A 26,377-nucleotide genomic window follows, 5' to 3' on the forward strand; every position below is an offset into this window, starting at 1 on the left:
GTTGATAATAAAAAGAGTAATGCTTCCCCCGTCTTCTAAGATGAGTAATGCTTATTCTGTACTTTGTTACAGGAAACCAATGTTTTAGGCTTTAAGGGCCCAAGAAAAATGACGGTTATTCTACCTGGAATGACACAAGACCACAAGAGAGTTCAAATAACACCTCATGATGAGCATGAAGGATTATTAGGTAACCCAGCAACTTGTATACAGTTTATATGGGAAAAAAAGTTCTGAATACTCCTCAGCACGTGCTCTCCACCCCACTCTCTCATGCTGCTCCCTGGTCAACAGTAGAAAATTGAAAATTCAGCAGCTTATTCTTAAGAAACAATATATTGCTTTTTTTTTGTCATGGAAATGAACGTAGTTGCCAAAGCTTTTATAACACATGGTCACACTTCAATACATGAGTGTGTGATTTTCAACACGTGTTAAACATTAGGCACTTCCTCTTACTGCACATAATGTATTGTGTTCTCCATATCTAGCAGTGAAAGAGAAATGGTGATTCAGTTATACAAAGTGAGTTAAGTTCTGTACTTATATTGTGACATTTTCCTGTACATCAAGTAATAGCATGTGAACATGTAGTGAAAATCTGAATTTTTTTTGTGAAATTTGTACTTTTAAATAATTCAGTTGACAATTGTTGCAGAATGTTGGAGAAATAAAAACATGGACAACTTAATTGAGCTCCACAATAAGACACCTGTTTGGAATGATGACACACAGTCCTATGTGCTCAACTTTCACGGACGAGTCACACAAGCATCTGTCAAGAACTTTCAGATTGTTCATGATAGTGATGGTAAGCAACTGTCAGTTATAATACTTTCAAGGTCTTATTTTCTTTTTCTCCTTCCTCTTCCTTTTTCTTCTTATTTCTCCTTATCTACTACAAGGATAACACGCTTCAATATATTCCGTTGTCAATATAAATCACCTTTTTATCTTATAATCCTGTGCACTAGAATGTTATAATTTATAGAGGTTAGTTTTCATTCATTCATTCATAATATATAAATATACTGGTATCAGTCTCTTGCCTGTTATAAAATTCTTATGCTTTCTCTCCATTTACACTATTATTTTTCGGTCCCTTCAATTTTCATATGTTCATAATGTTGTATAAACCTCGCATTTACGTTAGCGCAATTTCAAATTTCCCAGAATTTACACCACTGTGAGCAGACACAAAATGGCGTCTCAAACGCTGGGAAGTTAAATGGCGCATCTGTTGTCTACAGTTATCTACTAAGCTGGAGGCACCACTCAATGTTTTAAAAGCTTGACGTGAATGCTGAGTGCCGAAGCATATTGCTATCTCTTTCCAACATAATGTTCTGTCTGTCTGTCTAAATCATCTTCATCTACCCTGTATTAGTCTCAGCTGTTATAAAAGTGGAGTTCACTATACATGTATTATGATCTTCAGTACACTGCCTAATTATCTGTAAGCTTTGAATGGCCAAGAGAACAGGTTTCGTGTAACTTTTGACTTTTTTTAACATCTCAAAAAGCTACAGTGCTGATGTAAGATCGATGGAACATGATAAATGAAATCTGTAGAAATTACACATTAAATCTGTTATTGTCAAAATTCTAATACCCGACATTTTTGTCAAACTAAGTACTGCGACATTTCTAGTATTGCAAGTAAAATGGTTAAATTTATTGATACAAATAACAGTTTTCAATTATGTTTATGTGCATACATTAGTTCCATTGCTTGTAGTCGCTGTTAACACATTCATGCCAAAATCAACATATGTCGATTTTGGTTTCAGCTTTTAAAATTGCCAGTGTCGACTTACGTCAATTTAACTATTGTGAAAAAGCATACATCAGTTAGAAACTGGTCTTTTTGAAAAGCTAGGGATTTAAATGTCCTGCAGTGAATATGTTAATGTAAATACAGTGAAATCTCAGTATAACATACATCAGAAAATCAAATCTTTTATACTTTATAATGAAAAGTACTTCATTCTGAAAACCATGACTTTTGACCTACTGTTACCAGTTGTGATTTGAAACACACGAGTACACTTTAAAGAATTATTAAACTTTACAATAAACACTTAACATTAACAGTTGTAAAAAATAACAAGTAAAAACAAGTGAAGATTTCTTAAAGTAAGAATTAGGATGACCTGAAGAAATTACTTATTTTTGTTTGAAGTGTTTTTTTAAGTAGTTCATTTTCCACAAATTGTTCTTCTGTCAAGCACATCAGAATTCTTTCTGGAACATTTTCAGTCTTCAGTCACATATATTCGATATTATCGATAGTTATTGCTGAGCCATGTCAAAGATCATCCACAAGTGAGATAACACACTTCATGTTAAGGCGAATAAAACTTCAAAATCGATAAGTTGTTTAAAAAAAAACATTGTTACACATAAATGTATGTCACAATATAGTCATAAAAGTTAAAAAAAAAGTGTTGTGAACACTTATTAACTTCAAAATTCTGTACATAATAATGAAACCTACTTAGCCCAGAGAATATAAAAATGAAATATCTGTGTATTGTAACATATGTGATTTGAGCAGAGAATTTGAAAATATGTTAAACTGAAAAATACATTCTAGTGAGGTACGGTATTTTGAGATTTCACTGTACTGTGTGATCACGAGTTTTTTGTTTATGTATTAGGATTCCTGCATTTTATAGCATTCTACAGGCCCGTTGTCCTTGTAATGTAGGTATGTAAGAGCATATCAGCTGTTAATTTCGATGTCAGAGTCGGCAAACAGACATGGCGTCCCATTGAAACACTTGATTGTGTATTTATTGAATTTTATAGAATTTATTGTATCTGTTGTAGTCCTATAAGAAATGTTGTTCAGTGCTCTATTAGTGCTCTGCTTTTCAATACTTCTGAATTTATAAACCATCACTAATTCAATAATTTATTAAATTAAATGATATTGCTAAGAGGTGTTATTTCTTGTAGCACATAATTTTGTTCAAAGTTGCAACCTGAAAGGGAGGTGTTTACATGTGGCTTTTATCTTCTCCTTTTGCAATGGCATCAACTGGTGTCATTTAAACCACTCTCCTTCGAGCATCTCAATACAGTGCTGTTATATCTCTATTCACATTATTCAGCGCAGTACTTCGACTGAGATTCTACTTCTACCAATTCTTCTACTCCTTCTACTTCTACTACTTCTTCTTCTTCTTCTTCTTCTTCTTCTTCTTCTTCTTCCAGTTTGTTGCTGTTTACCTTTTCGATCATATTTTGTTTTCACTATTGTTGTAGGTTGTTTTTCTTTGTTATCTTTGGTCCCTTCTTTGCAAGATTATCAGCAAGTTTTATTTTGCTTGTCATGTCTGTTATTGTGGAACCCTGACGCATTTTGTGCCTTTATTTCGGAACAAATTGTAGTTGTTTAAATGATTCAGTTATTTTATCTCGTTTCAGTAATTCGAGCAGTTTTTTTTAATGAATTTACAATGATAAATGAAGCTCTGTGGTTTTCTTTCCTCTCAAGATCGACAAGAGTAAACAGCAACTGATTGCAGAAACAATTTCTTCAAATTCTTTTTGTTTTTATCAATGTTCATTGTCCAGATTTCATGATGGACTAAGCAAAGGCATTGCTTGAAATTTAATTGTCTATTGAAAACTCCACTCAGACTAGCCAGATTTTGAATCTGGGTCTCCAGTGCACTAACCATAATATGACTGATTTGTGTTGCAGTGGACTACATAGTGATGCAGTTTGGCCGTGTAGCAGAGGATGTTTTCACGATGGACTACCGCTACCCCATGTGTGCTGTACAAGCATTTGCCATAGCACTTAGCAGTTTTGACAGCAAGCTCGCTTGTGAATGAAATCGCTGGATAGGAGTGCAGCATCTCAAATACCACACAGATAATGGGAGTTAACGCTAGTTTTAAGATAAGCCGGAAGAGTTCACGAATGTTCCTTGATTCAACTCTCTACACATTATAAACCAGATGTTGTGTCACTCGGTGCTGGTTGCTCGCACAATCATCATTACCATTAGTTATAGTCTCAGCAACATTCTCATGTCGTTACTGTTTAGATGACAGTAGGTTTAATATTTATATTTCTTATAAATGTTTATGGATGTGCAAAGAAAGAGTGAGTTTGTCTCAAATGAAACAAATATTTCTAGTCGTAAGCGAGTGTGGAGCAAGTTATATTTTTTAAATGCTATTTTTTCAGAGTATCAAGCTTCTAATTTTATTGTTTTACTTGTGAATGAATTTTTTTAATGTATTTTATGATGTGTATGAGGAAAATGACAAATCTGGTTTTTTGAAAAACAGTCATGTCATTCGTCTGTTGATACACTAATTATTGTAACACCCATTAACATGACATTGATGAATCTGAGGAGGTGAATGTCTCATGTTGTACATATTTCGAGATGTATGTCGATGACATTTGATGCCAAAAAAAAAAAATGGCTGCTCTACACTACATTTGTATTACAGAAGGAGAACGTTATACAGTATGCACAAATTTGCTCACCATATACAATCAGTATTTATCTTCGTGTATGTCTTTTTGAGGAGAAATTTGAGCTATGATCAAAGGGTTTTTTTGAGAATGAAGTAATATAAATATGCCTAATTTAATCAGTAACACGCTGTATATTCGTGGCTTTACACTCAGGTGTTTCCAAAGCTTCTAAGTGCTTACGTGTTTTAAAAAGGCATTTTAATGAATTGGTTCATGTAAAAAGAAATCGTAGAGAATTTTAAGTATGGCGTCTTATGTTCATAGTGTGAAGTGTAATTGAATGTAATTAGTAGTGCCATACAAATTTTAAATCTCACAGAGTTGAATTGTGACATGTCACGGGTGAGCAACACCATACACAAGTTTCTGCAATTCACTTATTAATGTTTGACATTTTAGCATTGCATTTTGGCAATCCACAGCTTAAGTCTTTTTGGAAATGTATTAAATTTGTTTAGAACAGGTCTTTCCAACTCAGAGAGAACTCAGGAAAGCATTTGTAAATAAAATTCGAAAAGTGTTCAGCAAAGATGACATAATTACACTAATTTAGAACCAGTACCAGTACCAGTACTCACAAGTTGATACTACGTAATATTTATCGAGAATAATAATATTTCTCATATTGCCCACAATACATTCATAATGAATTCATTATTCTGTATGCAATAAAGGCCAAAATCTTGCCATTAGTAAATTATGATCAATAAACTTTTTTTTTTCTAGAGTTCATTTAAATTATTACCAACAGAAAAATTATTTTTAGCAATAAATATTATAACAGAATATGTACAATACCTCGCAGATTCCAAAAGTAGCTCTCAAAATCACGAGTTGGACAGTCCTGGTGCAGGATATGTCCTTCATAAGGACCATATGTCTCAGACAGCAATGTGGAATGCTGTTGGTGATAAACAGTTAAATGTTACTAAGTCAGTTGTAAAAACTTGCCTTTTCATTTTACAGTTGGCAGTAATGACCAATGTAAGGTTTTTTGAATATTTTTTTCCAGGGTTATACCGTTACTGTTAAACTGTGGGATGAATTATATAGTTAAACACTTGTAAACTTTTTTGTGCCTCATTAGTTTGAGATCTGATGTTTTTAAATTAACAAGTTAATATAAAATTTTGATCTGCCATGGTGTCCTTTGAATTATACAAATTGACTGTTCTTTCAAGTATGCATCCTGTCCATGTTTATATGTGCCCCCTCTTACTTGTATTGATTGGTCACAAAGTAATGTCACGTTTTCATTTTCATGGTCAGTCTTCCACCGCTAAGATGCAAGAGTAATTCTTTGAAATTAGGTAAAATTGATGACAAGGAAGCATCATATTAGATTTTAGACTTTCATGGTGATTGTCTTCGAAATAAGACTTTCTGGTATTTCGCTGTGTGCTGGAGCTCAACATTCGCAGTGTTTCAAAACTTCATACAAGATAATCCATGGAGATTGGTCAAATAATTCGTGATGAACAATAGCAAACATTTTATAAACTATACCTAGGTATATTAATCAAAATTCTTATTCAGTCTTGATTCACAGACTTTTAACACTTGTATATCACTAGACATCAGATTTATAAGCACTAAAAATATCTAAAATATGCACTAAACATGCACTAAAAATTTTAATTTACTTATGCATTTTGGTACTTACAATGTACATTCTTCCTTAGACATAATTCTGGTCGTTGTAATTTGATTTGCAGTACACAATGATTATTTTCTTCAAATGCTCAGGAGTAAGTTTACAACGTTTATCACTTAACACAAGTTTGTATGTTGAGAAGGACCTTTCCACATCTACAGATGTTATTGAACAAAATTTGAAAGCACTTACTAGCTCCGGCGAAATTTCTTCTGGAAACACAACGTTTTCACATTGAAGATATTTATCCATAGAACACAAAACTTCAGTGTCAACGCACAATTTATCACTTAATTTTTCTGCATACTTTAAAGGAGCACTCTGAAGTTTACTCTAAACCTCATTGAGGACTGATAAAGATTCATGTAAAGACAAACCATATTATTTTTATTTATTTTATTTGTGACTTCAGCTAGGTATAACTTTGATTAAAGCCAACTCCCTTTCAAATATTCACTATTGAAATATTCTGTGAATATTGAATTGACAAACCTTCAGTTGGATCTAGCGAACCAACGAATTCTTTAACTGGATTGAAATTATCTGAATAGAGAGAGCAGCTTCAATCCATATACCCCAGCAGATAAGTACTGGCTCTGTGAGTAATGGGAGGTCTGTAAATTTTTCTTTGTAAGCATTAACTCTGGATGGGGGCTCGCAAACACTTCTGCTTTCAACTGTAAATAGGAATGTTATTCCCCAGTAACATCACGTGATTTTGTCAGAGAGGCTCTTTACAGGTGCCTCCACAGTAAAGACTTTATTATCTTGTCACTAATATCTTTAAATAGTACTTTAAAAAAATTTAAAAATATATGTATTATATGCTCGATGCATGGAAAAATGATGAAATATGCAGCAACATCGGAAATATGCAATTATATGCACTATAAAACTTCACGTACAAAAACAGAAGAACATGATACATATTGCAAAAGTTAATTCCATATCACAAGTAAAAGTAAACTAAATATGCATTTGCATATAAATCCGATGTCTATATCACTAATGATAAACTTGTTAAATTAACAACTTTTATACTTTGTGTGAAACTTAAAGATACTTTACCATGCTTTGGCATGATTTGTTGTGAAATTTGAAAATTGCAACAATCATCCCGAAAGTAATTGCTAAGGGATAAAGTATATATTAGGTTTCATAAGTTAAGACAGTGAAGTATAGAAGTTGTTAATTCAGTAAATTTCATTTATCATTAGCAAAATTCTTAGTTGACAAATATAATTAAAAGAACAGCTGTGAACTTGAGAAATTTCCCATTAAATCCACACACCACTTTCATTTTCCTAAGATTTTAATTTTGCTGTATTATCTTCGATCATATTACCAACAGAAGAGAAAATACTGAATTTTCGCGAATATCCCACGCACTTTTTTTTTCTTTCCGAAATATACAAGCAAAAAATACGGGTGGCTGGCTTACTCGAAATGAAGTTGGCAACACGGTTATTTCAATTGTTAAATGGTGTTTAGATTACCTACATGCATCACAATCAAGTTCAAGTGTGATAAGTGTATAGTTTGTGGATCTTATATTTTCAATTCTGAAAACGAGTATAACTAAAGGTATGAGATTGCGATCCTTTTTACTTGCAGTGAAAAACTTAAAAATTATCAAAGATGCAGAGGAACACTGAAATCGTACTATAGCCTGTAAATTTAATGTAAGTGAACAGAGATTGGAGGATCCTGTTCGTAAATACATTTGTTGAAAGTTTTATTTTTGTATTCCACCCTCCCCTCCCTTCAAAAATTTGGTGTGTGGCTTGTTCGAGGGCATGGGATATCTGAGAAAATACAATATTTTCAGTAATGGAGAGAATTCACAAAGAAATAAAATAAAAAAGTAATAATGGAACCTGTGTGTAGTTCCAAAACGGTACAGATATTGAGTCCCAGCATACAGAATAGCCAAAAGTCCGCTAAGAAGGAATCATTTTAATTTATCTATAATTTAGAAGTTAATTATGGCCATAACAAACACTGATACATATCACTTTGCTTTAAAGTTATATATTGTCTCAGATTATTTTGCACACTTTAAATTAAAATTTATCAATTATCATAATTCTTGATACAACAACATATTAAACATATGAAGGAATGTAATTCATTTGAGAAAAATTATCATATTTACTCGCATAATTCACGCACTAGGAATTATCCCATGAAATTAAAGAAGACTGTGTATCCTCATATATTTCATGCAATAATTATTTATAAAATTTCTTTATAGCGAGTACCATCATGTTAAAACTTGGATAACCTTACCACAATGTTGAATTACTACAAATAAAGTAGTTTTTGAGATTATCTTTAAAATACCTTAGCAACTATTATATAACTGTATGAAATACCTCACAACTATCTGCTAGACCTTCTCGCCTTTTTGAGTTCTTGGAAATGTTAGGACTTTCTTGTAACCAGTCAAGTAGGGATGGAGGTGATAAGCATTGTATTGTACCATAGGTAATATCGTATTCTTGTCTAGTTGAGTTTGTAACTTGGCAGGGTGAATAGAAAATATCAAGCATGTGAATGCGTTAAAATGAAGAATGGACAAATCATGATATTTAAGTCATACTGCAAGCTTGAAATTATAGATCATAGATAAGATTCTCGTGAAAATGATTTCAATATTTTGGTGCTATTGACAATTTGGCAGTGTTATTTTAAAATTATATATTGTAATCCCAGCGTTAAGGGGGGAGACGGATGAAGTTTTTTTTTTTGTTTTTTTTTTTTTTTTTGTTTTTTTTTGGTGAATCAGCAATCTCTTATTTATATGTTGAGCAAGATGCAGTGCTATGTGGCGCTTGGAAGCATAAAAATTACCCTTGAATTTTAATTCCATGCAAATTTTACAAGTTGTTTTTTCATACTTTTTTCTTCAGCATATTTCGTCAGGTTCGAAGTGTAAAGTCTCTTACAATTTTGATGCTATGAACATGAAATTTTTACTGTATGCTCTATATACCGTAAACCAGAGTTACTTTGACCCACTGAAATACATTTTTAAATGTTCTTTTAGCTGGTTTCTTGTAAAAATTTCGGAGATAAAGCTCCAAATTTCATGCGAGTGGGGGAACATTTCCTGAAAACATTTCAACAAACATAATAGTCACTGATAATAGTACATGTGATAAAGCTTAGTTCAAAGATGTGGGCCAAAGTTACCTGGCACATCGGGTTACTTTGACCCGTCTATGTTTTCTCATATATAACCATAGTAAAATTAAACTGGGCCAATGTAATACAGCACCTGAGAAATTAAACTACAAACTGGCAATAATATTCTTAAAAATAAGTCTGTCTGAAACATGAAAGATATTTATTTTGAGACAGATATTTAAACCTTTCCAATGTTTTCCGCTACAGATTCTTGTTTACAAGTAATGGTTACAATACATGAGGTACACAAAGATACATTACATTGATAAGGCTGCAAAACAAAATAAACAAAACTACAGATCTTTTATATTCAGTTGACACCTTGAAGACTGAGAAAACCCCTCTTCAATTATTTTGGGGGAGTTTATTTTCTTTTCCACTGGTAAAATAAAATGTTCTTCTGTTGTGGCCATACCCAGTACCGACCAGTAGGACTTGCATGGATATAATCAGCATAAATTTCATTTTTGTGATAACAGCTGGATATAACTGGCTTTTCCAAGTTACACAAATTTTTCAACAGCCAATGATTGGGTATTTTAATTTCAGTGGTCTGACGTGGCTTGCAAACAATTACAACAGAAGAAAATTTAGTGCTAGGAATTACTTTGGTCTGGGCCAATGTAGCCCCTATCCACGTTAATAGGTGCTATTTATTTTCAGATAGAAAATACTGTCGAGGGGTTTTACAATAATCAAATATTGTTTACATATCTTGTATGCCAATACTTTGAGCTTACAAAAAAACACTTAATTTTTTCAGTCACCAGTATCAGCTGGGAAGGAGGAAGTTTACACAATATTAATTACAACAACAAATGCCATGAACATACAGGTATCCAACAAAGGCCGTTAAGACAATCCTGATAGTGGGAGTTATTCTTAAAATATCTGACTATCATATGGCACGTAGAAATGAATGCTGTGGATGAAACTCGCAGTGCAAAAATTTTTTTAAACTTTTTATCATGTGTGGGCCAAAGTAACACACACTGGGCCAATCTAACCCCCATTTACGGTACTGTAGTTAACAAAACGGGGTATCACTTTTTTGTAAAACTGAATACTTTCGAAATTAAGAAATTAAATATTTAATGGACACTAAAAATTTAAATTCTGAAGTTGCATATTTTTTTCTTTTTAATTTTCTGTCCCATTTATAGATGTAAATTTAAAATTATGGATACATAGTTCTTTTCTGATGCTGTAAAAGTAAGAGTGATACATGAAACTCAAATTTTGTAAGAGATAGGGTTTGAAAATATTCAAATTAATTTTTCCTAAATTTGAGAAACTAAAAAAACTATTCATCTGATCATAATGAAATTTATATGCGAGCACACTTATAGCATGGAGATGAAGTGTATGAAATCTCTACCTTAAAAATTGTACTAAATAGAAATTTCGCCAATCACCCCCTTCAGATATTAAAACCGATCAGAGCGATATAAGCAGCATTTTCAGAATTAATTTTCTGTTTTTATAGTTTATCGGTATGTAAATTTTAATACATTGCTGTATTCATTTGTTGACAAAATTGTGGAAAAAAATATGCCATCGAAGAAAGAAAACAAATGCCTGAAATTATGAAAATATATTAATTAAAATTACTTTATTATTAAGATTTCGCGTTAATTTGGGGTTCAAAAGTAGCTTTAGTGTGCAAAAAATTGGCAAAATGGGAACAATTTGCATTATTGCATCTCACGAATTTCATGGACCTCTAGTCATAAAGTATGGAGAAATGCATGGTAACGGAGCAGCTGGACTCCAGAATTAATTTTTTAGGTTCCTTATTTAAATCACACACCCTTAATTTTAAGATGCAAAACTTTGGTAAAAACGTATGTGAAATATGCGAGTAAATTCAGTAGTCTCTACCCATACTTTCATATAAACAGAGATCACTTGCCAACACAACAGTTCTACATGTCAAAAGGAATAGTCTAAACCCAAAAGTCAGTTACTATTTCAAGATACCTTTCATATTCTGGCCTTAGTAATAATCTCTGAACAAAAGGTCCATAGTTCAAACACAGATGAAGCCATGCATTTTTAATGATGATGCAAATATGAGCCTTAAATCTTGCCAACATCCTACAAAGATATGTAGAAACTTTTAACAGAACATGTCTAGAAATTTTACTATGCACAATTCCTGCACAATACATGTTACATACAGTTCAGAAATTAGTCATTGAGTTAAGTAAGCAGATAGCATAATAGCCAAGATGGTTGGAATTACGAACCAATCAGCTGTATTCAGATAACTATTATAACACATGAGAAAAAAAAATATGATTCTTTCCTGTGCTATCATTTCTACATCTAGAATTCACTGTATGAATTCCGCAACTCTTGCTTTCATTTTCTTATCATATTTTTCGCATTAATTACTGAAGACTGGTAGAGAAACAAATGCGTCATTACATTGTGGCAATCATTCCAACTTCCTTCAATGGATCCTCTTTTTAAAGGATTATAACATCTTTCTGAAGCATGAATCTTGTATCTTACATTGTTATTCTCTCACAAATGGACACTCCAACACACACGTGTCCAACATTGGGTTTCCAAAACCCACAGAGCTTGTATTGCTTGCAAGCATAACTGATCCGTCCCACAAATATAAGAGAGTTCAAATTATTTGTTCACACCAGATGTAATTATTCATATTTGTGTAATAGAATTAATAGGATTTCACAAATAAAATTACTATATCTGGAAATATTGTTCTTAATCATTTGGTAGAAAACTAGTTAGGGACAGTAGATATGTAGTAACACACATTCCAGTCTGTACATTTTTACACACCACAGGGATGCCATGTAACTTAAGTGGGCCAGAATTGCAGTTTTATTATGAATGTGTTTTAGTCCCGAGAGTTATTATGCCTAAAATATAAAAATATTCCCAAAAACTAGATCAAATATATACAGTGTTTTTTTATCTGCCAGAATCTGCCCAGTTTAGTAATTATGCATCACTGTTGGGCTGAAGGCTGAATGAACTCTCATTATGTTTAGATGATCCTTCAGTACGAGTTAAAAATTCTCTATCTGTAAAACTACATTTACAATGGAAACTTAAATTTCAACATAAACTAAATAGAAGCATAAGAAATAAAATTTAAGCATTGAAAATGAGAAATTCATAGTACACAAGGAATAATCAATTGTTTTGGTTTTCTGATGGTATTGTCAATTGATGGAATCAATTCTGGGAAGGAAGCAGTGTGTGTGTTCCCCCCCCCCCCCCCCCGCAGTGGTGCTGACTTTCTTGTACCTTTAAGACTAAAGAATATGCTGAGGAGGGACTCCACTTATGAGTTTTTCTTAGAGGCGCAATTTTTCGCAGAAACAAGGTATTTGGAGCACAGCAAAACATTGTGGAATATACTGTATGTAGAGATTTTTTTCTTGGAATAATATGTCAGTCAAAATAATTTATAAGCAACTGAAAATGCTATATCAACAGGAGAGTTTCTTAGAAACAGTTAAATACCATATAAATTTTCGGAACAATTAGTTTATGCAGAAGTAATATTTTCAATCTATGAACGATCTATATACACTTCATGATCAACATAAGTGTCTTGGAAAAATTTCTGATCATTATCCGTTATTCCAAGCAAAATGTGCAGTATTATCACACATTTACCACTAAAATGATTATAAAATTTTTGCACAGATGCCATCTTTCCTATGACCTTTTCTGTAAATTGGATTGGTCGGTTTATTTATCTATAAGGGATTCCAAAAAAACATTAGATAAGGTGGATTTTGAAACTAATTTTATATGCTTTGTAACAAAGAATTAACTTGTATATAGCATTTCATTATTTTCAACATGATGTATTTGAACTAACGAAATGCTGACAAAAACTTCTCAAAATTGAAAAGGTATCTTCCAAGTGGTTTTTAATATATACCTATCATATTTACACTGGCAGGCATAAAATTTGGGACATCTGAATTTTATTTTGAAAATGTATTTAATAGGTCACCAATATGTTTTAAGTAGTGATTAATAAGATTATAATCTTACTATAGAAGAAACAAAATGAACATGACTTCATAACATCAAAAATTACCAAAAATAATGCATAAGCAAAATTTTGTTCAAATCTAGGTTATGATGTTATTGTTGGTAAATGTTGGTGGTATGAAGTCAATCATTTTCGTTTTCAGTCTAGTTACATTTGTAGTCGTATAATTATATTAATCACCATTTAAAACATATTGGTGGCATATTAAATAAAAAGTAATATTCAAGTGTCCCAAATTTTTTGTCTGCCAGTGTATAATTTCAGTATAAAAGCTATTACTTTGGTCTGAGACAAAACTTTATCATATCAACATAAACCAACCATGTACGGTACATTAATAAAATCTAGTGACTATACAGGGTGTTTCAAAAGCGATGGTAAAAAATTTACAGATTAGAAGTAAAAGCGAAAAGAAGCAAAAAAGTTTCAGTAAACATGGGCGTATAAATTAATCATTTAGCCATTTTGTGCTGATTGGGGCCGCCAGTGAACCAAGAGCCTGAATACGGTAAAGCAGCAATATTACACGCTTCGTATGTATGCTGCATTTTTCCCATCCCATTTCCTTCTAAATGTGAAACAATATCTAAACAGATGATATGGTGAACGGTGGATAGATAGAAGAGAACCTATATCTAGATCACTGGATTTAAATCCTTTGGATATTGTGTATGGGGTTATGCAAAAAGCCTAGTTTACACAACAGACATCACCACACCTTGAAGAATTGCAGCACTGGATTGTAGATGCCTTCTTGCAAATGAAGAATGACCCAGGATTGCTCGAGCACATTCATGGGTCTTTGCAAAGAAGACTAGATGCATTCAAGTGCATGGTCAGCATTTTGAATCCTGTTGTAAAATTCTTAAATTAACATGCCCATACTGTGCTGTACATTGTTTATCCACAAACTTTATTGTTATTCGAACAAAAAAATTTCTTTTGTTTATGTTTAATCACATTTCTGTAGTGCTGAAGCCAAAATTGTGAATTTTATACCGTCTCGTGATTGGTAAATTAAATAAAACTGTAACTGCCTATGTTGGAATTACTTACTACTTAGTATTCAGCAGGCTCCAACAAGCACAAAATGGTATTATCTCGTAAATGATGAATTTGCAAATCCATGTTTAGTGGAACTTTTTTGCTTCTCTTCGTTTTTACTTCTCATTCCTAAATTTTTACCATCAGTTTTGAAACATTCTTTATATAAATATTAGTGAAAATAATTTACTTTGAGAATGGTTGTAAGACTCTTTACAAGTAAAAAATTATGCACCATATGCTTAGAACCACCAACCTAATTTCACTTCATTATAATTGAATCGGTCATTGCAGAAAGGGGATAAGTCATAAAATCTTACTTTTGAGATAATCAATAAAAATTGTTTTATTCTTCCAATACTGTAGTAATCTTTATAAATATTTTTTCTTACTTTGTTTATGAATAGTGAAGTATAATACATCATGTTAGACATCTGACATCTCAAACACTTTTGTTTAAAGTTGTTTAATCGAACCATGACTTATCCCCTTTCTGCAAGGAATTGTTAAATATAGAACAAAAAATATATAATTTACAAGTTTAGGATAATGTAATATTTGAAATCAAACTAAATATTAATAATTACAATGATAACGATGTTTTTGTGTGTAATTACTACATTACTGTCACCATTTAAATAATTATTTTTTCATTTTAATCATTATTCCTACTACAGAAATGTACCAATATGTGATTTTATGTAACAGTTTTAAATCAAAACTCTACTTTCAAACTAATACTTAAAAACTGCATACAGGAGAGCACAATAAAAATACACTAAAGTACTACACAAAATCATTTGTTTCAATTGTTATAGAGTGTATTGTTAGACGTTGGAAGCCACGTCATTTGTAGATTCCTTGTCACAATGTGGTCAGTTCAGGATCTCTTCGTAAAAGAAAGTGTGTTCCAATGGAATGTATTGCCTCACTTTCGATACGTCTCCAAGCTTTTTTTCGTATTAATGGGAATTTTCCCAATGTATGCTTTTGTGTAGCCATTACTATACGTCCAGAACCTGGTTTTTTCATACAGAATCTTTGTTTCCTCATTTCACTACCAATGAACAAACTGGCAGTCACACATCCTGGATCATCTTTAGAGTGAACAAATTCACTGAATTGTGCTAAGAAAACATATTCTTATCTTTCCCTTTGTTTCTCAGTGTGTCTAATGAGCAGGAGGTTTTCCTGTAAAGCTCTGGCCACCAGTGTTTACAATTCAAAATATCATCAGTAGTAACTGATTCTACAGAAAATCTGTTGTTTGTGTTTGCCTGGTGGATCAAGATATTGTATTGGTCTGGCACATAAACCCTGTCTGTCTTACTTAGTTTGCGCTTCACTACACTAAAGTTGCAGTCACAGGAAAGAAATGAATGGCCTCGTTGTGGAAAATAATGAATGATTTTGTTAAATCTCCCCATTTGAGTCAGTGCAAGTAACAATCGAATTAAGGTATGATTTTTATTTTGCCCTCCACAGTTATCAGAGAAAAGATACAATTCCTTGACTGAAGAAGGGATGTTATTTTCAATATAGTTCAGAAGGAACACACTTCATTTGAAGATTTGTGGCCTATACCTTCATGATAGGAATAGAAGTGAGCCGTATGGTCTTTGAAATTGTGAATGTTGAAAATTGATGACCCAAAGTTGCGTCTAAACAAACAATGAGTAGTTTCTTACCCACATTGTTCTCCTGTCGTACGGGCTGCTACAGAGTTCCCAATGGAATGGACGTTCCAATGCCTTCAGTTTATTTTTCTTATTTACATTTCTGCGGTAGTTAATTTCATTCTATTTACGTTTACCACTAATAACACAGTTTTCTTCCCCTTACTACTTCTAGCTTATCTGTCATTTTCCTTATCAGCTGATGGGCCGTAACTTATTAGATCCGCGGCACTCGGTCGCGTCACGTCGTCAGTCAGTGCAGAAAGAAGGTAAGTCGCTGACTTGTCCCCTTTCTGCAATGACTGCGCTGCTTATGGTACTCTGCTTTGCGTTGAGAATGTGTAAATTTGTCCCATTTCTGTATGGAAATGTGTGTCTAGGTCTGAAGAAAGCAATGACACTCTTAACTCATTTTCGCGTTTTTCATGACTTATCCCCTTTCTGCAATGACCGATTCAATTGTGTTTAATGAAATAGTTGCTAACTCTCATGTCAATGCAGAGTTAACATTTAAGGTTTCATTCACAATGCAAATAAAGATACTGAAGTATAAGCAGGAACATACGACTTTCTTCCCAGCAGTGCTGCAGTGTTGTCTACTTGACAGATACGGCAATAGTGAACAGTACATAAAAACAGTCTTAGCTACCTGTATTTAGTTCGTTCCGTTGTTGCAGTATACATAAGTCATTCTGAAATTTTCATTGGTGAAATACAGAGCTATTATTATCATAGGTCCCAGGAAAGAGCTGCCGACACCTGGTCGCGCCCTGCATGGTTTCCACTGAGCACATAACCATTTCTCTGACGCTTCTGCCATATATGTAACAGTACTATCAATAAATGTTCAATAATTTGGACTTACTATGCTCACAGTCATTGCTGAAAATGGCTCCCATTTGCCGCCACACACAACTGACATCTTCTGATAAATGAATGAACAACACTCTGAAGTTTCATATCAGTGATAGCTTGGATTTCTTCTCGTATAGAGTGTTCTAGTTCATCTATAGAATAAGGATTTTTCCTATAAACCCTGCCTTTAGTGTTTCGCACAAATAAAAGTCACAAGGTATTATATCTGGGCTTTGTGGAAGCCACAAATTATTACTGATTAGTCTCGTACTGAAAGTACGCCTCAATTCCCTCATTGACACGGCAGCTGAATGAGCAGTGGCGGAATCTTGTTGAAAATAAACTGACAACCGTTCTGCATAAGAACACTACGTTTTCTGCTTGATTTTCGATTTTTCACTGAGCCAGTTTCCTTAAATCTTTTAGCGAGTCATGTAATTGTTTTGGCAGAAGGCACAGGTCTATTTGGAAACTTTATTCGAAATTTTCGTCTTGTTTTCGCACACGACCTTCTGTCTTTTATGTACGTATTGTACATATACACACGTTCACACAGTGAGAATTTGTTGCTAGGCATGACCTAAATATACAATAATCACAAAACTTTATACACTAACGTTGTACACTTGAAGAATTGAGAATTTCATTACACGACTTTTAAGCACACTGAATGCCATATGGCTACTGGAGGTCAGTTGTGTGGGAGAAACAGTTAGCGCGCGGTGGAGACCACGCATGGCGTGTCCAACCGGCCACTCTTTTCTGGGACCTATGTTAATAATAGCTCTGTACTTCCTTCTGGCATGTATTTAGGTGTTGTTGTAGTTGTTAACCAATGCTGAGTTCTTGGCAATAAAGTCATTAACTCTCTTACTCTCAATATTTTTCACACACACAGTGGGTGTTAATGTGTTTTAAATTGTACTAAAACACACTTCTCATATACCATACACAATAATACATTATAAGTAAAAACATTACTTCCGATTTTCTTTACAAATTTATGTAAAACTGAAGGACATGAAGCTTCTAGTAATGGCATTTCTGTAAGCAGTTAATAAAAAATAAACCTTCTCATAATGGCTTATTTAAGAACAACTGGTGGCCAAGTGGAGAGTCTTATTTTTTTATTCTTTTTTTATAGCTCAGTAGGTACAGCAAATGGCTATGGAATGAATATCTCAGGGTCAATTCCAGATAGCGGCAGGATTTTTCCAAAACTTCCAGAACAGCCTCAAGGACCAATCAGCTTCCTGTCAAATTGATTACCAGGCAGTCAGCATGGTGCTGATCACGCCATCTTACTCTACTGCCAAAGTCATGAAAGCATGAAGCTCTACATCTGTAATCCCCATGTGTCATCATGATGTGAAAAAAGGATACCTTTACATGGAACACTTACAACAATACACAAACTTCGAAGCTGAACTCTTGCCCATGACAGTTACTATACAGATTATAATTTACAGATATAAGAAGGCAAATGGTAAAACTGATGGACTCTAGATTAACACTTTTAGGAGGGATAACTGCACACAACCTAACAACTCTAAGAAATATTATCTATATACAATTCTAAAAGCACAGTGAAGAGATATTACAATGGGCGACTTGAAATGTAGGACATTCCAAAATGAGCAGGCAGCCTCATTAACAAAGGAGGTTACAAAATAGTTAAAAAAAAAAAAAAAAACAAAAACAAAAACAAATATCACTTGAAAGTAAATTACATTAACCAAAGCAGAAAAGTACATAGGCATTCATTATAAATTCCAGTCAATTTTTATATAGCTCTTTTTAAGAACTTCAAGAAACATGCCACGGCCAAAATTAACTCAAAAAAATGTGCATTTGGCTAAATCACTGGACTCATCTTCTAGACCTGGGTTCTATCCTCAACCAAATACTCCAAATCTGTGGCTTGTTTTGAGAAAGCCTTTGATCCAAGTAACAGAGATTTTCTCCTGTAGCTCCGGTTTCCCTGTGACATCCCAAAAAATCCTGGTGTAGTGTAGACCAGCCTCCGGTCTAAATAACTATTTCATATGGGCAAATGACGAAGAGCCATTAAACAAAATGAATATATCCTTTTGTTGATATTTTATTTTGTAATAATTAATAAGAATATATTTGTGATTAGTATTATTAACATCGATATATTAAAAATTATGCAAATAAAAGACCAGGCATCAACTAAAAATAACAAAACGAAATGTTACTTTCAACTTTTTATTGAAAAAATTATCATTGCATAAGCAAAATAAACAATATTCACTCATACACAGAAATAATTATGTACTTTAACTAGGAATTTGAGTGGAAAATAAATATCAGCAGATGCTGGCTGAACGTGTTTACTAATGGTTTTTCTTTTGTTCATATTATAAAAAATTACTGGAATTTCTAATGAACACCAATAATTTACTGAGATTTCTAACGAAAACCAATAAATAATATACAGGGATTTCTAACAATACTGTACATTACAATAGACAGAAATGTTACAAGAGAGAACTACTGAAAAGAATTAACCATGTAGATATATGTCCATGATATTCAGCACCTACCAAGAAAAACAGCAGTAGCACTTCTTGAACTGGAGACTGGCCATGACTACTTGGATGAACATCTACATAGAATGGGTATCACTGAGATGAGTTGTTCTTTGTGCAGCGATATTCTCCAGTGAACAGAGAACACTTTCTCCACTGCAGACAGCTCAACCTAGAAGAGAATAATCACAGAGATCCAGTCAAACTCTACTGGGAGGCACAAGAACTAATGGCATTACAATCAGGGCTCGAACGGATCGTTTTAATTTGATATTAATTATATATGAAATTTGTATATATTTTTCAATCAAGTGTGAATTTAATTGTTAAAAATACTAACAAGACACTGTCAACACTGCTTAATTGTATTTAACATTTGTATAATCTTTCACTAATAAATCTTGCAGAATGCCTTTGATATGTTTGATTCTGCATTGAGTATTGTTGAAGTTCTGAATATCGTAGTTACTCCTGGTTGAATGTTAGAGAAGGCCCTATGGCTTTAACTCTGCCAGGTTAAATAAAACTATTATTATTATTATTATTATTATTATTATTATTATTATTATTATTATTATTATTATTATTATTAACAACATCGTGGCGTTAATGAAATTAAAAGAACCAGAACTCAGCAAAACTTTATCACACCATATTGAGCTAAAGATCAGATGTCTTATGCCACTGCTAGGCAGTGAGTCAAATTTCTTATTATTAAACTACGACACCTGAGTGTCCAGTTCAAAAACTTCGCGAAACAAAGGTTTCAGCCATAAGTATATAGCTGGAAATCATTCTCTTTCGCTAATAATAAATAATGTACACGCCGAAGTATATTATTGAAGATATATACGTTTTATTTAATATACAGGATGGAAGTGAAATAGTCTTGTAGAATTCCAGAGTGAACAGCTGATGTTGTATGTAATAAAAAAACTATAATATCATATTGGTGGAAAGTTCATAGTTTTTTTTTTTTTTTTTTTTTTTCAGAAAAATGAATGTTTTTTCCCAAATGTTTAACAATCTCTTATTCGGTACCATTAATTATTGCGAGTAGTATCTTGATTTCGTCGATATCGATAGAAAATCTAATAAGGAATAATCTATCCCTCTGGCGTATTTGAATAGCATGCACGGTTTTCGTGTAAATTTAATTTTAAAAACCTCTAAATTCAAGCCACTGCACAATGCGAGCAAGTGGCAACATCTTGGCAGAGGCCAGTTCATCTACTATTCGTGCTTTCTGCCTGTATAAATATGATAAAGGAACGAAAATTTTCGAAGACATGTGTCCGAAATGTTATATTAATTGATGTGTATATAAATATTTCATGGTAATGCTTGGCATCATCTCACTGGCAATTAATCCCGTCGTCAACAGCACTGTGTCCACGAAAAGAACAGGCAGAGGTTCTGTTTCGTTAAAACATCCATTTCGAGCCCTGATACCAGATCAACTTATAACATACGGTACATAAAATAAAACTAATAGTGTGTAGTATGCATTCAGTTTTGAGTCAGATGGATGTATAATGAACTGAGAGGTCCCTGATTTCGGCATATTTCCTAGCAAATAGGCTCTCAACAATGTACTTTCACTCATTAGTTTCTACTGTATAACGTTTTCTGATTTAGGCATATTTTCTAGCAAAAGCTCCTCAATTTCTCTCACTAGTTTCCACTGTATAACATTTTCTGATTTAGGCATATTTTATAGCAAAAAGCATCCCAATTTCACTCACTAGTAACCACTGAATAATATTTTCTGATTTAGGCATATTTTCTAGCAAAAAGCTACTCAATTTCACTCACTAGTTTAGACTATACAAAGTTTTCTGATTTAGGCATTTTCTAGCAAAAATGCTTCCCAATATCACTCACTAGTTGTCATTGTATAATTAACGTTTTCTGATTTAGGCATATTTTATAGCAAAACACATTCCAATTTCACTCACTAGTAACTACTGGATAATATTTTCTGATTTAGGTATATTTTCTAGCAAAAAGCTACTCAATTTCACTCACTAGTTTCAACTGTACAACGTTTTCTGATTTAGGCATTTTTCTAGCAAAAATGCTTCCCAATATCACTCACTAGTTGTCATTGTATAATTAACGTTTTCTGATTTAGGCATATTTTATAGCAAAAAGCATCCCAATTTCACTCACTAGTAACCACTGAATAATATTTTCTGATTTAGGCATATTTTCTAGCAAAAAGCTACTCAATTTCACTCACTAGTTTAGACTATACAAAGTTTTCTGATTTAGGCATTTTCTAGCAAAAATGCTTCCCAATATCACTCACTAGTTGTCATTGTATAATTAACGTTTTCTGATTTAGGCATATTTTATAGCAAAACACATTCCAATTTCACTCACTAGTAACTACTGGATAATATTTTCTGATTTAGGTATATTTTCTAGCAAAAAGCTACTCAATTTCACTCACTAGTTTCAACTGTACAACGTTTTCTGATTTAGGCATTTTTCTAGCAAAAATGCTTCCCAATATCACTCACTAGTTGTCATTGTATAATTAACGTTTTCTGATTTAGGCATATTTTATAGCAAAAAGCATCCCAATTTCACTCACTAGTAACCACTGAATAATATTTTCTGATTTAGGCATATTTTCTAGCAAAAAGCTACTCAATTTCATTCACTAGTTTAGACTATACAACGTTTTCTGATTTAGGCATTTTTCTAGCAAAAATGCTTCCCAATATCACTCACTAGTTGTCATTGTATAATTAACGTTTTCTGATTTAGGCATATTTTATAGCAAACACATTCCAATTTCACTCACTAGTAACTACTGTATAATATTTTCTGATTTGGTCATATTTTCTAGCCAAAAGCTTCTCAGTTTCACTCACTAGTTTCGATTGTATAACATCTTCTGATTCAGGCATATTTTCTAGCAAAAAGCTTCTCAATTTCACTCACTAGTTTCGACTGTATAATATCACAAGACTACACAGAATATCCACTGCCCAGCTGCGGTTCAGTCCTACTAATTTATCTATTGTTAGGTATGTATAAATTCAGTGTTACGTGCAAGTACAAGATATATAATTTACTAAAGCCTTGGAAAATTTCAACATTTTGTAGGGTATTTGTCTCAGTGCTATACAGAACCTCGAAAGGACGCTATTAATGACCTCCATTATGTAAATCTTATTTCCGACAGTTTCATACAACTCAAAAGTAGGCCTACTCGTACCCTGATTTATAACACTCCATATTATTCATATTAACTACTATAGTTATAGCAAAACGCATCCCAACTTATAGTTTTATTTTTCTTTTTCTCACTCCTCATCTACCTCCCTCCCCCTCTCCCCTCTCATTCTTTTATGAACAAAAGTGTATTATTTTTCTATAAACTTGTTTCTTAATAGTGTTAGAAGACATTTAAATCCTTCGTAACTTTTGAATAACTCTTTACATTGTAATCTATTTTTTTTAACTTGTAACTTCGTGTGAGTTCGATTACAATATCACTTTTTCTATGGTAGTCTCTTTTTGTATTTTTTCTGCTGGCACTCACTAGTACTTAAACTCTACCGGCATCTTTTATAGGCAAAAATAAATATATAGATCACGTACACCCAGCTGATAACACTGCAATTTAGGACTAGTTCACACAGTACCAATAACTTTTATAGCCAAGGTCTCAATAATACATCCTGCCTCCTACATACGCATATTAAAGGTACCTTAATTTAACAAAATAATGCATTGCTTTGACTACGTTTCCTCTTCTACCCATCTATCATAGAAACAGAGAAGAGTAAGGTTGCTAGACTTATTTTGCTTGTTGTATCTAGTGAGACAAGTCCCAGGATTAGTCATGGGCAGCACCGGGGTTTTTTTTTGTTATTAGCAATAAATGCGAAATGTAATGGAGAGATGCAGCAAGAAGTACATGCACGATTTATTATTACAAATGTGACTGATTTATGGCTGTAATTTTGTCACGAATTTTGACCGTTTCTGCGAAAATTTTCATTTTTATGATAAAAACGAAAAGAAAAAAAAAAACAATTTTGTTAAAATTTATTTTTAAGGAATATATTTGTTTTGAAGATGTCGGTTGCAAAGAAATGAGAAATCATTGGGAAAGGTACATTAACCCGAAATTCTATTATTCTCTTTTATGACCTGGTGACTGGGTTTTCCTGATCCTTTGGAACATTCTATTTATTTAGAAATACATTAGTTTTTAAGTTATTATTATAGTAACTTGGCGGTTCGGGCAAGATGCATCGTGGCATCGACCATGACGTCATGTCGTATTAACCATCTTCTTGTATTGACATCCTATTTCAACATTACGACCTTTGTCTTCAACCTGCTAACTTCACTGACGCAGCATTATTGCTGAACATAGCTCTTTCTCTCTTGGTGCGGCAGACTGCCAAGTTACGTGACGTGTACTCTAGCTGCAAGAGTAATAGAAGGCATGACCACATGAATTTCTGTTATTCTCTTGGGTTTTTCCTTCATCTCCACAACCATCGCATGAACTTCTATTATTCTCTTGAGTTTCCCTTTCATCTACACAACCATTGTCACCACTGGTTTTTCAGTTTCCTAATCCGCAGACACGGTGACCTGAGGGCAACCGTCCAGCCAGGCAATGTTAACACAATTCAGATGAGGTGGGGTAAACAAAAAATAAATGTGAGATTAAATAAAATTTCCAAGTAAACACTAACAGGAGTGTATTTCTTCATTTTTTAGAAATTGAGAACTACCGGTACTACAGGTAGGCCTACTTGATAGGAAATATCAGTTTGCTCCCATCTTTCTGACCGAGATGGGAGAAATCATGAAGTTAGTGTCACCTCTCAGGCTAACGAATTCAGAAACATGATTTCGTGGCAGGTAGTACTAATATATTACTCCCTCTGTCCCATAATAATTGTCCAGTACGCCGAAATGGTATTACAGTGATTACAGACGATGGGGCAAATGAGAAGTGCACGCATGAGGAGAAGCGCAGTAGATCAGTGCACAAGGTTATGCAGAGCAATAACGTGATCTTATTGAGACAAGCAACACACCACCCAGAAGATTACCGAAAGTGGGTATTGGTTTTCAACTCACCGGTATGGCACTATATACAAACCAGTGTAGCAAAGCAAGCTGGAAATCGTTAGTAGAGCATACTCCTGCAGTGAGTACGTACGTTTGAACAGACATGGACATCCTGGGAACACAACTGGCGGTAGTGAGTGACAGGGGTAGCAAGAACCTTACAGACAGTGAACGGCAGGCGGTATAGGAGTTTTTGTTGAAAAACACTACAGCTGACGTAGTGAAGAAAGTTGCCATAACAGGTGCGGCCTAGAAATTTCATATCAGTAAAAGAACAGCACGCTGCATTTGGCAATGGGGGCGGCAATCTTTGGAAAGTGGATTTATGCCCGTCACGAAATTAATCCCAGCAGTAAATGCAAAATGGCCTCCTGGACCGTGCACAGGGAGAATTCAGGTGTCAGTTCAGCAGGACAATGCATGTCCACATATCGCTCCCAATGACTGCACCTGGATGGACGCTGCAGCAGGCAGTGGAATCACTTTGGAACTCGTGTGCCAACCGCCAAACAATCTGGATATGAATGTTTTAGATCTGGTTACTTCCGGGCAATTCAGTCCCTCCAGCATCAGGCAGCTCCACAAACTATTGATGAGTTTATCGCTGCCGTTGAAACAGCTTTCTCTCAGCTGATACGCGACAATCTCAACAATGTCTTCCTCACTTTGCAGTCCAATCTCATTGGAATAATGAAAGTCAATGACGGAAACAACAACAAGATTCCCCATATACAAAAGGGGCACCTGGACCACTTCAACATCCAGCCATTTCGCTTGGAGTGTCCTCGGAACATTTACGGTGAGGCTACAGTAGCACTGCAGCAATAGGTCTGTGGTTCTAGGAAAACTGTTGGAATGACAACCTTCCCGGTCTAACAGGCAGTTTTTTTGTCTTTATTCGTAGGAGAATGTTTTTCTTTGTTTCACTTCTTGGTCAATTTCTACTACTCCTGGAGTTAATAAAGTTGCACTCCTAGGAGTATTTATTTTCGGCTCAATGACTAGCCAATTTGTACTGATCCTGGAGTCATAAAGTTGTACAAGTAATATTCATGTTCTTTTTTTGGCTCAATGATTGGCCAATTTATACAGATCCCGGACTAATAATTTTTTTTCTTTTGCTAATTGAGTGACAATTTTGTACTGATTCTGGAGTTATACAGTTGTATTACTCATTCATGTGTTTCATTTTGCTGCTATGTAAACGCCAGTGTAAAATTATGTGCATCGGACAATTATTATGGGACAAGAAATAAAAGCGTACCAGACAATTATTATGGAACAGAGGGAGTAATATGTAAGCATTGTAATACAAGAATTGAGTGGAAAAGGTGCGATTCATGTGAAAAGTATATTCAAAGTAAAGGCATTTAAATCGTGTTCAGCTAATGAGTGCATAAGTTAAGTGCAATATTGAAGAAAGTCTTCAAGCACGGAAAAAAGTAAAATAAGAAAAATACTAGTTCGTAATGGCACAACGAAAATTTTTCTAAAGGTAAGCTTAATTTTGTAATTTATATACTACTAGTCATACTCATGTGCTGCACTGCACTTCTTACAAATAAATATCATTGACTTAAATCTATTATATTTTCAAATAAAACTTCGTTATTACCTAGCGAAAATTATCGTATTACAAATTGTAAATAGTTTGCTTGTGAATTATTTTCAAAATAGCATTTATAACTATGAATACATCATCATGCAATACTCTCTGGAATTGTTCAGTCAATTCTATTGTTAAGC

At 33.6% G+C, this 26,377-nt stretch overlaps 1 protein-coding gene and 1 long non-coding RNA gene across 4 annotated transcripts in view; one reads left to right on the plus strand and one right to left on the minus strand.

Annotated features, from left to right (window-relative positions):
- The window catches only part of ktub (Tub domain-containing protein ktub), a 37,439-nt gene extending 31,794 nt beyond the window's left edge, over positions 1-5,645 (plus strand). The window contains exons 7-9 of the mRNA XM_069841570.1: positions 73-190; positions 659-811; positions 3,713-5,645. Of these exons, the coding sequence (XP_069697671.1) occupies positions 73-190; positions 659-811; positions 3,713-3,846 (405 nt within the window). The 3' untranslated portion in view covers positions 3,847-5,645. The remainder of the gene's footprint in view (positions 1-72; positions 191-658; positions 812-3,712) is intronic.
- Positions 1-26,377, minus strand: part of LOC138710579 (uncharacterized) — a 153,091-nt gene that overhangs the window by 21,891 nt on the left and 104,823 nt on the right. For all 3 annotated transcript variants that reach the window (XR_011335268.1, XR_011335267.1, XR_011335269.1), the window contains exons 3-4: positions 19,538-19,694; positions 5,303-5,405 (exon numbers count right to left, since the gene is read on the minus strand). This is a non-coding gene — a long non-coding RNA (uncharacterized lncRNA). The remainder of the gene's footprint in view (positions 1-5,302; positions 5,406-19,537; positions 19,695-26,377) is intronic.

The sequence above is a fragment of the Periplaneta americana genome, chromosome 12 (assembly GCF_040183065.1).
Source record: "Periplaneta americana isolate PAMFEO1 chromosome 12, P.americana_PAMFEO1_priV1, whole genome shotgun sequence".
Classification (NCBI taxonomy): domain Eukaryota; kingdom Metazoa; phylum Arthropoda; class Insecta; order Blattodea; family Blattidae; genus Periplaneta; species Periplaneta americana.